Below are 14,557 nucleotides of genomic sequence, written 5' to 3' on the forward strand. Positions count from 1 at the left end.
GGTGTTTGTTTGGCATCGTTTTTGAAATTCGTTCACAGTATGAACAACAGAGGAGTGGCTTGAAATCCGTTAACTTCGGCGTTGGTAGCAGCAGCGGTAGCAGGCAAAGGCGACGACAGATCTAGCCTCGCCGGTAAGAAGAAGAAGAGGTGCTGGAGTAGATCTGATGTGGTGATCTGTTGCAGATCTAGACCTGAAATGTGTTAAACACATCAGATCTGATGTATATCTGGTGTGTTTCACCAAAAATCGAAGAGAATGAGAAGGCGACGATCTACGATGGTGATGGCGGTATACGGTGGCGGCGGTCTATGGCGGCATCGACGGTAGGTGGCGGTAATAGTGGTAGTTGGTGATGATAGTAAGAGGGTTTGTGTTTGAGTTCTTGAAGGTGGGTGTGAGAGTTTGAATGTAAGAAAAAAAATGATCATATCTTGTTTTTTAGTCTCACGTTAGGATTGTGATGTTAAAATTATCAAAATGACCATCATGCCCTTATTGATTTTAGCAATTTATTAAATCTTAAAATAAATCAAATATTTTAAATTGACAAAAAATACACTTAATATAAGTTAAAATAGAGTGGTTCTTAGAGTTCTTAATCTTTTTTTGTTCTCATTTGAACATTTACCTATATATATATATATATATATATATATATATATATATATATATATATATATATATATATATATATATATATGCTAAAGGTTTCTTTTATGGTACACGTCGATGGGCTCTTCCCTCCTCCAATAAGAAACGTTGGGCGGCCACCTTTAATGTTTATTCCTTCGCCGCCTCATAGATTGATAGCTCTGTCTTCTCAGCTGAAACGTGCCACGGTTGCATTTAGCCAAATTTTGGTCCAATTGAAATAAGCGGCTTACTTTTGGTCCAAGTAAATTAATCGATGTTACATCCATATATTGAAGGTAAGGTGCCGATGGTCGTCATTTTGTAACATGTTTGATTTTTTCCCCACAACCTCAATTAAATTTTCCGGCTGCGACGGACCAACGTAAGGTTTCTAAATTTTGTGTGTTTATAGTTGTTTGATGTCTAATTTTGTTCCGAAAAGCTAAGTCTGCTTTCTTTTCTCTATAGCGACTTCCCTAATCATTCCCATCTTCATTGTTATTCTTCCTAAACTAATTCGGGTGCAGCTGATACGCCGCCTTCTGCTTCTCCAATGAGACGTGTAGTATCCCCAATATTTTGTCTCTTTCACGTGATTACTTCCGTACACTTTCTTATGAGATTTTTGATTTTACCTTTTTAAGTTGTTTTTTTTGTGGATTGTGGTTGTTAGTTGTTACAGGTACGGGAGATAATTTATAGGTTTCAAAAGAAGGGATTCAAATAGTAAGGCTTAAAGATTTTTGAATGCTAAAACATCTACCATGGGTTTGTATTCTCTCCGACTTTTAGGGTTATTAACACACTAATCATAACTTTCCATTACTAATGGTTTTATAGGAACATTAAAGTCGATCCTTCTCCCCTCATCTCTTTCCCGTATTCACTAGAAGCAGGTGGATGCTCTGGTTAAAATTGAGAAGGTGGATTATACCAAAAAAATGTTGCTTTTATCGTGTTTTCATTGAGTTCTATAAGTTGTTGCTATAAAATTCTAATCGATATAATTGAAATTGTTTTTAGGTGATGTCTTAGCCGAGATGAGATTAGATATTTACACCAACCTTACATCGTTTAAGAAATTCGATGCACTCCTGTTAGTAAGACCAACACATCTCTTTTCATTTCTCAAGTTTCAAGCAGTTACAAAAATACAAGCATCTTGATGAATTTGGAGGTGCTGTATAGGGTTGGTTGATCAGTGGCTTGGATTGTTGAGGATAACCTTCATTCCTTGGGTAATTTTCATTTTCTTTTTATGAATTTCATTTTCTCTATATTATAAGACAAATAACTGTCAATTGGATTCTCAGATTATGGCCTGTCTTAGGATTTGACTTCGAAAAAAATGGAAAGAATGCATTTCCCATGAGTATTAGACATATTTCAGAGATGAGTTATTTTTTTCAAGCATCATTTACAGGTGGTCCTTTTAGAAGATTTGATGTACATTTCTACCCTCCGTCACAGTTTTTGATGGAATTTTTATGCACACTAGATGTTTGATTAAATGCTTGAACCAAAATAGATATTAGTATATTCAGTGAGTTAGTTCAATCTTCTAGAACTTTAAATTTGGTAGCTGAAAATCGTATTAAACATATACAAACTTTTCTTTCTATGATTAATTTATTTCCATGGATGCGAATTACGTTTCAAAAGAAAAATCAAACTGTTGAGAAAGATATGTATCATGTTCTTTCAGGTTGGTGGATTGGTGTTTTGCCTTTTCTAACAAAATATGATCCTACACTAAGTATGGTAGGCTTCATCCTGTTATTATTTAAAAATAGGTAATAATTATGGTTTGAAGATGTTTATATTGTTTTCTTTTTTCAGCTTGAAGCTCTTAAGGCTACAGGAGACGCTGATGTTTTTCACTTTTCCAGGTATGTCATCTGTTGTTTTTGATGTGTTTGAATAAATAGGTTTTATATGGTGTCATGGTCATAAATGGCCAGTGTTAAGCTGCAAGCGAGTTTTGGATTCTTTATAACTAAATTTTATAATCATCATATTCAATAACTTAAAGCACAATCTATGCATTTTTTTAGTTTAAAAAACAATAAAATAAATAGCCTTTTAGAGCTTGATTTGAGTGGTTTGAGGTTAGCAAATAGAGAAGTAACTAATATCAGATAAATAGCCTTTTATCGATGTTATGTTTGTTTTGATACCATCTAACGTCATAGAAACTGCAGGACTAACTAATATCGGCGAAATTGATATTTGAAGTAAGATGTTTTAAATGAATGTTGAAAAAAAAATAGGTGTTCTCCATTTTCACTAATGGTAATCAACAAAAGGTGACAGTGTGATGACTGATGATGGAGTGTTGGACGGTGATTTGGAAGAAGATAAAAAAGAATAGTGATATTGACTAAAAAACCTTTATGTATGTGTTCTGCATTTCGATTTTTTTGAAGTATGAACAGTAAATGATCAAAAAAATTATGTATGTGTCTCATATATAAATGAAATCAAAGTCATATTATTATTATATCAAAAATAGAAATCATACTTCTTCAAGGATATTTATTTCTTCACTTATTTGTTAATATTATAATGATGCTAATTGTTTGTCTCAGTTTGTTCCGACTGCACCGAGCTCAGATGCTGAGAGCATGGTTAACTTTCAAAAAACGAAATGGAGGTGCCAAGAATTGAAAAAGCTTCCTATATTTATGTTTCAGAAATCTAGATCTTTCTAAAAAAAGTACATATATTTTAGGCTAAAAAATAATAAATATCTTATATTATCTGTTTTTTCAATAGGATGTGAATCTTATATCTTCCTTCTGTGGAACCTCATGGACAAACATCTGATTAGAACGCACTTTGATAAAACACACTGATCCTAATTACTTGGATAATACATTGTAAAAAGATGAAGTTTACTTGTTTTATGCATGCAATCATTAAATTAATTAGTTTGCGTGTATTTTAAGTATGTTATATGTTACTTAGTTCCCGTTCGAAAGACTTGCCAAAACCATTAATATACAATTACTTTTAACATAAAATCGTAGTATAGTTTTATTTTTTATTCAAGTTATCAAACATATTATGATTTAGGGATGAGCATATGGACCGGGAACCGGCCGGAACCGGTACCGGCACCGGAACCGGAACCCGATGGAACCGGTCGGGCCGGGACCGGGACGTTATTTTTGTGGATTTTTGGAATCGGGAACCGATAGGAACCGGAACCGGTAGAACCGGCAAAAACCAGTAGAACCGGCAAAAATCGGAACCGTATGATGCTATTTTTCGAGGACCGGTTCTAACATTTGAAGACACGACAAGAACCGGTAGGAACCGGGAACCGGTAGAACCGTTGGGCCGGTTCGGTTCTTGATTTTGGCCGAAGCCGGTTCCCGGGCCGGGTCCGGTTCCGGCCGGTTCGGTCCTTTTGCTCATCCCTATTATGATTTAAAGAAAAAAATATCAACATACAAAAGAGCTAAAATATTTTCTTTGAAAAAAAAAACAACATATTTATTTTAATTCATAACCACATACATATCTTAACAAACTTTTTCTTAGTAAAAAAGTTTTTTCAAAACTCAAATCATAAAAAGGGTATATAATTAATATATGTAGGGTCCCAATAAAGATTAATGGATTTTAACATATAATAACCTTACGAATCAGAAACAAATTACGTGTTAACCTAAATATGGCAATTATAGTTTTTTAACAAAAAAAAAGTTAAAACAATGTACCATTTTACCAAAAGATGGCAATGTATTTTTTAACCAAAAAAGGGCAATGTGCTTTTCTAACAAAAAATGACAAAATATTTTTTTAAACCAAATACACAAAAACAATAGCAACGTACTTTTGTTAACCTAAAAATGGCAACGTATTCTTGACAACTCAAAAATAACAAAGTTCTTTGTTAAACCAAAATATGAGAGTACTCTTTTTAAACCCAAAACATTTTCATTTCTAACCCAAAACATTAAAGAAATTATTTTTAACACTTTTATTTTCAATCCAACGCAACAAGATATTAATTGTCAAAATAAAACTGATCATCAAAATAAACATTGATAATTGTATAACGAAATATACATGATATAGACTGTTAAAAAATTTAAAGTCTTAAGTCCCAAATGGTAAAATGATAGAAATCAATCAAGACTCAATTACTAAAGAAATCGAAAATTGACGATAATCACAAAAAGCCATCATTAATGGAAATTCACAGAATCGATAGATAATCTACACAACAAGTTCCTTAACACCTTTCTCATTAACATCATTAGCATCAAAGAGTTACAGGACTTACATCCCTTGTATTATTACGAACAATAACATAATACTTTTCACTCAAAAGTTAAATTATCATTAGAAATCATGTCTTTTTGGAATCACTTAAAACTAGCTTACTGATCATTTCTATAGGGCCGTGATTATCACGGCCCAAATATATATATATATATATATATATATATATATATATATATATATATATATATATATATATATATATATATATATATATATATATATATATATATATATATATACTTCATGTCCACATAGAATAGCTACTACCATCATGGGTATTTATGAGTCTTATAAAAACTTGGGTGCTATAACTCACCCATCCTTTTAAGAAGATTTTGTCTCACTAATATTTTATGTCAACAGATAAGAAGATTCTTTGGCCTTAACTCCCGTACCCTTCCAAAATTGCATAAGGGGGCTATCTTCATTTCGTGATAGTCTGAGCTTCATCCTTTTTACCATCATGTCATAACATTACTTCATGTGTTCACTTAGGAAACGTACTTTTCTAACTGCATAGAATAGAAAATATGGTATTATTTCAGCCCGAACTTTATTTAATATGTTAGATTGGATTGAAAAATCGCTCAATTCGTTTAGTTAGACAGATCGGGTTGGATTATAATTTTCAACATGTTTGGAATAGGTTGAACTCAAAGTTAATTAATTGTCACCTTAATCATAACACACCATATTCTAAGGGAAGATAGTCATTAATTCCATCTAGAATAAGTTTGAGATCGATATTACATGTAGATTGGGAGGGGGGAATTCAATGAAGTTTACATAACAGTTTTTCTCAATACACAACAATTTATTTATGTTTTATATGATTGTACAATACAATCTTATAAAACATAAATTTTTATGTATTGAGAAATACTGTTGTGTACGAATCAGCTCCTATTCGATGACCAGATGGCAAAATTAATGGAGTTAAAACAACTATTCTCAGTTAAAGCCTTAAAGGAGTATCGTTTAGACCAATGTTTTAAAAACCGGGTTGGTCGTCTTACCGGTTCGATGGTTCAACCGGTAGAACCGTACCAAAAAACCGGATGACATCATTATTACATCGTAATTAAATATATAACTATAATATAAAAACATCTAAAATTAAAATACCAATGAAATTTAAATAAAAAACTTATGTTGGATTAGCACTTTTTACTTTATAATTGAGGTGAAAAAAAAGGTTTTGTAAAATAGCCATTAATGATTAAACGTCAATTCATATATGTAAATAATTAATTAAAAATAATAATAATATAATTAGAAAAATAAAAAAGAAATGAAAGAGATGCACTAAATGTAAGATGGTTGCTTGGTATTTTTTGTGGGAAAAAGTCTCACATCACTCAGAAAGAGAAACATTGAGGAGTGCCTCTCACTATAATACATATTCCGGTTTTCAAGTTTAAAAGAAGCAGCTACCAGCTAATTCTGGTTCATGCTGCTTACTCCCGATGCCAACCGGATTTAGTCATAAAAATTTAGTTTTTATATATTGAGCAGGTTTTTTGCTGGTTAAATCCGGTTTTTTTATGAACCGGCTTGACTTGTTTTACTTGTTCATTATCAAGGCTTGTTTTCAAAACCATGATTTACATGCATTGATTAGATGCATTGATTGGTATCAATTGTATTTTGCAGCTCTTACTAGGTGATGCATTAAGTTGTTTTATTACAGGATTAGAAGATGAGAATGTTAACCAAGAAGCAAGCCTGTGCTCTTGTTGAAATTTAAAAAGCCAGCTGATCTCATGAAACAAAGGAGAACATGCAATTCACGAGTTGTAATGAAAAGCAAGCTTGCCGGATATTCCAACAGACAAAGGACTAAACCAAATTTGCAGAAAAAACTTTAAGCCATGGCTTTAGTAGGAGACCGGAAAATGGGGTTTTAAGTTGAACACACAAATAGGGTTTTGTTAGGTGGCTCCAACATTTTGTAGTGTGAATCAATCAATAACCGCAATATTAAAAAGGGTAATAACAATATCAAACGAAAACACAATTGATGTGGATCAACAATGACCAAGAAAATGAGAAAAAAGCAGAAAGAAATGGGAGAGATGACTTAGGAGCAATTTTCTAATATATTCCCCACAAAGGCACGTAAACCACTACTTCCTAAAATGTTGAAAACATGGAAACCTGGGCATCCCCACAGTCTCCATTCTATCACAATCCTAACTTCTTCGGAAAACAGGAAAACAAAAGCAATAAATAAAATAGACCAATAATTAATTAATCCATGTTTACGAACAGATGATTTCAAATACATCCCAAACAGGGAAGTTTTGAAATGGAAATGAAATGATGATATTGATATTATTATTATTATTATTTGGTTGCAGTTTGCCTGCCATCTGGAATAGCAAAGAGAACAATGGGCTTCGAAGGTGTTATGAAAGGAACATCGCATCTGAAGTAGCCTTTCCTCTCCAATTGCAATATGTCTCCACGTTTCAGTCTTCTCATATTTGAATCCCCAACACCCCCAACCTCTTTCTTTGTATCCTTGTTCGCCACTGGAACAATATCCTCTTCATTTTCCAGCTGCAACAAAAACACACAATTAATTAGAACTAGACATTTTCAATCTTCATCATCATGATAAGGGCATTTATGTCTTTTTTTTTAAACATCAACATCTGTTGCAGTCTCTGGTCTAATGCATGTCAAACACAATAAAACCAAAATGTGAAACTTGCTAGTAGAAATTGTTCCATAATTATATATTATTATTGAACATATTAACTAATTTTTCTATTAACTTCTCTTATTAAGGCAATGTATTTTAAAAAATCTACTCAATTATAGTGGTACAATTGATTTATTTGTATTTGGACAAGACTGCTATAATCAGGTAGGTTTTTCAAAGTGCAATGTTGTAATAGGAAAAAACAAAAGTTGAATGCTATTATTATTATTTAGCAATTATGATACCTTCTTTTTCGTGATTAGGTATCCGAACTCCACTAGAGTTAATGGAACAAGCTCGTTAGTGTCAGGCAACCACGTGAGTTTCAGTTTAGTGGTCTTAAACAATCCCTCAAGATGCAAAACCCCAATTAACTCTGTCACATTTCCATTTTTGTCCTTTTTGATTTCTTTAACAATCGCATTTCCCCAGTCCATCAACGTAATTTCCTCGTTAGGGGATATGGCCTTAGCATCGGCTTGTTCTATCCAAATCTTTTTGGTAAAAGTGGTGGCTTTATCCCCTGCAGCAGCGTATTTCTTGTGCTTCGGTATGACACGCACAAATGGCTTGTGGGGCCCATCTAATAAAGTCAACAAGACCCGGTTCTCTTCAAGGATTGCAGTGTGTCTGGGGCAAACAGGGTCGATCATTTTTTTGTTAATGTTCCAGAGTTTGTCCCATTCCATAAGATTCAGATTCTTTGAAGCTCCCTGTAAAAAAAGAATGAATATCAAGATTAACATAATAAAAGAGTAAGCTTTTATTGTTATTTTTAGAAAATGAAAACATAAGTTAACTGAATTCATCAAACTTTGTTATAAAAGATTTGCAAATTTTCATTCCATTCAATGATTAAGGGATGAAAAATTAACAAAACAGAAGAAATTGAAACAAACAATCAAACATTTTTCATTCCATTCCATTCCTTCTCAATTCCATCATTAAAAAATATAAATAAATAACTACCAAAGAGAATGAATGTGTTTTTATATGCCATCTCGGAAGTTTTTTACTTTTTCAATATCATAAACTCCAATAACAGGCATAATGTAAATAGAAAATTGCAGAAATAGCAACATACTTTACTCTCTTAACCAATATTTTATTTTTTACCCACAATAACAATGTACTTATATTTCTTTACCCATATTACAATAGCATAGTAACATTTTTTAACCAATTAAAGCAAACTTACGTTTCTTTACACATAATAATATACTTACATATTTTAATAACAATATGTAGCAAATAAACCCATAAAAACTAATTGCTATTATTTGTAAACAACTGAAGTTCATTGCTATTATGGGTAATGTAATGTAATTATGTAAATGTGTTGCTATTATGAGAAGAAACATAAAAGTACATTGCGACTATAGGTAAAAAATATATATAAAGTAAGTTGGTAATTTAGATTGTAGAATATACTTACTTGGTCAAGTATAAAGTGTATCAAAGCCTGAATTTGTAAGCCTCTGCGCACAATTCCTTGGACAGTTGGAAAACGAGCATCATCCCATCCATCAACCTTGTTGTTTTCAACAAACCAAAGCAACTTCCGTTTACTTAAAACTGTATAAACCATATTCAACCTGCTAAATTCATACAAATGAACTTTCCTAACCCCCATATCCTCTTGAATCCTTGAATACTGAGGATTTCTATCATGATACTCACTGGATCTCAACGCGTGTGTAATCCCTTCAATAGAATCAACAAAAGGACATGCAAAATCATAAGTCGGATATATTTTATACTTTGATCCGATTCGGTGATGTGGAATCGGATTACACCGATAGTAAACCGGGTCCCGCATTGATCCATTTTTACTGCCCATCTCCAATTTACCCCTTAAACAACATTGAACTCCCTTTTCCGTTCCAAGAACCATCTCGTTCCATAGTTTGAGGTTTTCATCGACACTCTGATTCCGACACTTTGATTCTATTTTCTTCTCTCGCTCATACTTCATTTGTTCTTTTGGGGTGTCGTCGACGTATGCTTTCCCTTCTTTAATAAACTTTTCAGCCATTTCCATGAGATTCGAAAAGTAATCGGAAGTATATGTGATTTTTTCATATTTGATTCCCAATGTCCCGATATCCCTTAAAATATTATCAACAAATTCATTGCTTTCTTTTGCAGGATTTGTGTCATCAAACCGTAGGAATAATTTCCCTTTGTATTTCTGAGCAAAATATTGGTTCAATAAAACGGCTTTTGCATGGCCTATGTGGAGATAGCCACTTGGTTCCGGTGCAAATCTCAACAAAATTTTTCCCAATTCAGCATATGGAAGATCGGCTTCAGGGCGATTGGAATCATTATCATGTTTTACATTTGTTGAACAATTGTGCTCTTTTTTCTTTAAAGATGCTGATGTTACAGCAGCATGTTGTGTAGATATCATGGTGTACCATCGACCCAAGTTTTGGTACTTTTTTGACTTTAATAAGCTTTCCCATCTCTTACCAGCTCCTGAAGGAATAAAGATATAGTATTAAAATGGACAAAAAAATGAAAGCATTAATTAGTAACGAGATTCATTTACCTGCAAGATATGACCAGATAGCAATATCTGCAACCGATAAACTATGACCAACTAAGAAAGTGCGATGCAACAAATACCCATCAACATACTTGCATGCGCCCTCATATTCTGAACCACGAGACAAGATAGGGGCATACTCCAGCCACTCATCAATCTGAAAAATCAACAGAATGTAATTAGTAATAATTCTTGAAACTAAGATCTTCATTTGATTATGTGCTTTAAAAAGAATTCACCTGCCTGGTTTCAAAGGCATCACGCTCATACAAGTTAGGAATGGTTGTTGATGTGCGACCAAGATACTTGACAAGTACATTTGTTCCACGTAGCTTCAACCTATAAGAAAAAAATTTGTTCGAGTCAATAAATTAAAAACTGAATATTGCTAATACTAGTTTCTTTGCAAAATCCATTGCATCTTATAATTTACATCAATCTTCATTGGAAAGACTCTATTTGACTCACATTATCTCAAGAGAACATTTATCAAGGCAAGTAACTTCCAACAATTGGATGTATTTGCTGAATCAAACTCAAAAAAAAAAAAAAAAAAAAAACAAAACAAAATAAGCGATACCTGTTGGTTAGGACAAGGATAGGCGGAGAGCCGACCGTGAGAGTTGGATTGACTGTGAGGGAAACTCCGGCAACTTCCGCCGTAGCAAGCACCGACAGAGGAGGCGTTGAGTCAGCAGCTATTAGCAGCTCCATCAAATCGTTACCTAGATCACTTCTCGATTTTGTTATTTGCTAACCTGGGAAAAGTTGAAAATGGAAAAAGGTGACGCCAAAGCTTCCAACTTCAAACTACAAAGTATAAAATTTTCTCGCCTTCGTTTGATTTTGACAGTGTAGGTTTTAACAAAAAAAATAACTTAGAAAGGGTTAAACAAAGAAGAATAAAAAAAACGGATAGTTAAGCTTTTATATCATATAAGCATCTTAACAACATTATTCAAAACAATGTGTATGTTCGCATTAATTTCATAACAGTAGCAATGTGTATCTTAAACCTGTTCATAACAGTAGCAATTGACCAACAGTAGCATCCTATTAATTTCTATAGGTGAAAGTTGGAGACATCGCAAAGATTTCGAACAGTAGCAGGAGAGATAACCAAGGATTTCACACAGATTTCTTGTTCCCTATCTAAAAGTTGCAGACATCACACAAATTCCGACTTTTACTAATAAAACTCATCAGGGGAAAAAGGAAAACAGATATCCAGATGAACCAAAGCAGGAAAATTGATGAAAATCAAACCTAAATCGAATCTGTGGGATGCCAAGGTCGCAGGTCTAGCTGTTGGGCGATACGGTCTCCGGCCAGTGGCGGCGATTGCAATCGGTGGCCAGCAGGGAGGAATCGCTTGAGGAGCCGACGAGAATGGAGGCGTCTGTGTTCTTGTATCGCAACCGGCGAACCCTAGGTTAGAAGGTATAATGGTCGATTCTAAAATGTAGGAATGGCTTGGTGCCTCTTTGATTATTGGTTCTAATCGGGCCCAACGGGGGACCGGGTACAAAATAATGGATTTGGCATGCTTGATATTGCTTCAAAAGCATTGGGCTCGGTCCAAAGCAGGATGAACTTTAGAACCACTACAATCCAAACTGGATCGGAACCAGTCACATTTAATATAACGGTTCGGTTAGTGGTTCTCGAATTATAGAGAAACCGGTCCCGGTTTTAAAACCGGTTCGAGTCCACAACAAACCGGTTAAAAAACCGGAATCGGTCCGGAAGTTTAAGAGACTAAATCCATGCAAATATTTTTTTGAAGATATTATTTTATTCTCCAAAATCTCAATCTATTCGAGTATTCCTAATTAACCTAAACAAGAAGTTCTGACTGAGTTAACTTCTAACTGAAACTTACTGTTTGATTTTGCATGTGTCTAACTGTACAAAATAACTATATTACCTTCAAAAACTACTTTTTAAAATAATTCTTTTATAATTTACCATTTAATTTATAAATGATCATGTTATACACAACACAATTATGTAAAATCAAGATAGAGGATAAAAAAAAATTATTACACATTCTAAATGTTTCTCATGAATACAAAGTTCTTGGCATATTTGAAGTTGCAATAACAATAAAATTCCAACCTTGTACTAGTGATGCCTAAAAAGTAAAAACTCAAAAGCACAATTATGTAAAAAATTTCATTGAAGCCAATATGCACTGCAATCTAGTTTTGTAATTTGTACTCTCCATTTCTCCCATGCCTGATATATCCATTATGAAGGTACATCTCCTCTCTTCCAGCTTTGATAACTGGTTTCGTAAAGTACATGGGATTGTGACCATATGTATTGTATATTTCAATTGCATAGCACTGTATGTATTGTGATTGTTTTGTTTCTTGTGTTACTAAATTTGCTTTCCTTATTTGTGATATAAATAAAAAATGGTTGATGTTTAGTTTTCCCTTATTGTTTGAAAAATCCATGTGTAGTATGTCTAAATATTTGAAAAATCCATGTGTGGTCTTACACCTAAGTACTTGAGAAATCCATGTATAGTCTTATGCCTAAATGATTGAATGATGTTTAGTTTGTTGTTGTTGTTGTTTTGTAAAAATTATATAAAATCAGTCATAATTCCCTTTTTGGTGATTCTAGTATCATTGGAAAGATATGAATGTATAGTTTATTTCATTTTTGTATCTCATAAGCTAATTCATGATAATAAAGATGGGACGTTCGACGATCCATTAGTCAAAGAACAATATGTACATGTTAAATGCATAAAATTAGAAGTATATTGTTGTTTAATGCTTAAAGTGGAGTATATTGATGTTTTTGTACAAAACTTAAAGTATATTAGTCAACTTTATAAAATACAAAATGGTTTAGTTCAAGAGCTCATCTAACTGAGTTCCAGTTGTAACATCCCAAGTTCCAGAGCAAGAGATTGGGGGGGAGGGGGGGTAAAATGCAAATGGAGGTTTGGACTCGGCGAGTTGGAGGGGTAACTCGGCGAGTCGAGTCGCGTGTGGACCGCGTGAATAAGTGACCCGACTCGGCGAGTCGGGGATGGACTCGGCGAGTCCATGCTGGAATATGAAACCCTATTTTCAGGGTTTGCACCCTATTTAAAGAACAATATGCCTTCATTTCAGCCTCTATCTTCCCTGAGTGTTCCAGAGAAACCCTAAATCATGAGAGACTCCATTGTTGAGAAGAGTGAAGCTTGGAAGAAGAAATTGGTGAAGAAAATTTAGAGGAAGTTGAGGATAGCATCAAGAGAGCTTGTGGATCTGAAGTCTACATCAGTTTAGACTCATCTTTGGGGTAAGAAGTCACCTCCTTAAGCCTTTTCCTTATTGTCATCCATGGTGGTTGTTTTGGGGTTTTTAGCTTGTTTGGAATCCATTTCGGGTTTAGAGGCCAGATCTGAGGTTGCAACTTCAGATCTAGGTTAGTAGTGAGCCATGGAAGCATAAAGCATTGGCCATGGGGCTTGATGGAGAGTATCTTTGTCCCAAAACCTCCTTGTAGCTTGGTTGGAGCTTGTTGAGCCTTGCATGCACGTAAAGTTGGAAACTTTACGTGTGAATCTGGCCCTAGGAGCCCAGATCTATGTATTGGAAGCAATGAAATGGCCTAAAATCGTCTGAATGAAGATATTACGTTTGAACTCGGCGAGTCACATGAGTGCACTCGACGAGTAGTATGAATATGTGCATGAACTCGACGAGTTGAAGAACAACTCGGCGAGTCTGTTGAAGATTGCCTTGGACTCGGCGAGTCTGTTCTTGGACTCGACGAGTCTGGTCGCAGAACCCCAATCTTTTCTGGTCAAACCTTAAAGCAGTGAGTCGGGAGGTGACTCGGTGAGCTGAGTCGTGTTATGGGAAGTTCTGAGTATAGGGACTCGACGAGTCGACGGGTCGACTCGGCGAGTAGAGTCAGTCAGGAGGTTGACTTTGACTGAGGACTTTGACTTTGACCAAGAGTTGACCAATTTGTTTACCAAGGGTATTTTGGTGATTATTGGTATTTATGGAATTGATTCTTTGGTAATGTTCGGTGGTGGAGTTCGTGTCGGTGATCGGAGCAGCTGATCTTATCCTTTCAGTCGGCAATTGCGAGGTGAGTTATCCTCACTACATCGACAGGGTCTACGGCACCAAGGCCGGCCCTTTATCGGATGGAAATCCGGGTAGTTGTTTTTATGTTATTGCTTTGCTATGTTTGCATCCTGGTAGTTAGGATGGTATGTGTTAGAGACCTGGTTAAGGTCGGTACCCGGGATATAGGGTAATGTTATGCTAGTGACCGGTTAGGATATTGATATGCTATGTGATCTGTTAGACTGTTTGTCTGGTTGAGGATTGTATATGATTATATGT

General features: G+C 34.5%; 1 protein-coding gene and 1 long non-coding RNA gene across 8 annotated transcripts; one reads left to right on the forward strand and one right to left on the reverse strand.

Moving 5' to 3' along the window:
- Positions 1-733: 733 nt before the first annotated feature.
- LOC145167834 (uncharacterized) lies at positions 734-3,528 on the forward strand. 7 transcript variants are annotated; one of them, XR_013741465.1, is made up of 8 exons: positions 734-1,018; positions 1,105-1,404; positions 1,477-1,559; positions 1,660-1,736; positions 1,825-1,874; positions 2,342-2,397; positions 2,476-2,525; positions 3,225-3,528. It is a non-coding gene; the product is annotated as an uncharacterized LOC145167834 (long non-coding RNA). The 7 variants fall into 7 exon arrangements; XR_013741462.1 differs by having other exon boundaries at positions 1,105-1,196; positions 1,310-1,559; XR_013741463.1 differs by having other exon boundaries at positions 1,105-1,196; positions 1,319-1,559.
- A 3,484-nt stretch (positions 3,529-7,012) lies between these two features.
- Positions 7,013-11,656, reverse strand: LOC145167835 (glutamate--tRNA ligase, cytoplasmic-like). The gene is made up of 7 exons (XM_079087090.1): positions 11,457-11,656; positions 10,771-10,948; positions 10,430-10,529; positions 10,194-10,347; positions 9,075-10,120; positions 7,885-8,352; positions 7,013-7,494 (listed from the first exon to the last, which is right to left on the reverse strand). Exons 2-7 carry the CDS (start codon positions 10,902-10,904, stop codon positions 7,279-7,281), a joined length of 2,118 nt encoding a protein of 705 aa, XP_078943216.1. The 5' UTR covers positions 10,905-10,948; positions 11,457-11,656; the 3' UTR covers positions 7,013-7,278.
- Between the last annotated feature and the right edge of the window lie 2,901 nt (positions 11,657-14,557).

The sequence above is a fragment of the Lactuca virosa genome, chromosome 3 (assembly GCF_052849685.1).
Source record: "Lactuca virosa cultivar CGN04683 chromosome 3, Lactuca_virosa_CGN04683_v6, whole genome shotgun sequence".
In the NCBI taxonomy this organism is placed as follows: domain Eukaryota; kingdom Viridiplantae; phylum Streptophyta; class Magnoliopsida; order Asterales; family Asteraceae; genus Lactuca; species Lactuca virosa.

Bases quoted from the DNA above. Each gene is read 5' to 3' on its own strand.
- LOC145167835 (XM_079087090.1), bottom strand. From the start codon at position 10,904: ATGGAGCTGCTAATAGCTGCTGACTCAACGCCTCCTCTGTCGGTGCTT. The intron at 10,348-10,429 runs GTGAATTCTTTT...TTGATTTTTCAG, and splicing joins ATGCCTTTGAAACCAGGCAG to ATTGATGAGTGGCTGGAGTA. The intron at 10,121-10,193 runs GTAAATGAATCT...TTATTCCTTCAG, and splicing joins TATCTGGTCATATCTTGCAG to GAGCTGGTAAGAGATGGGAA.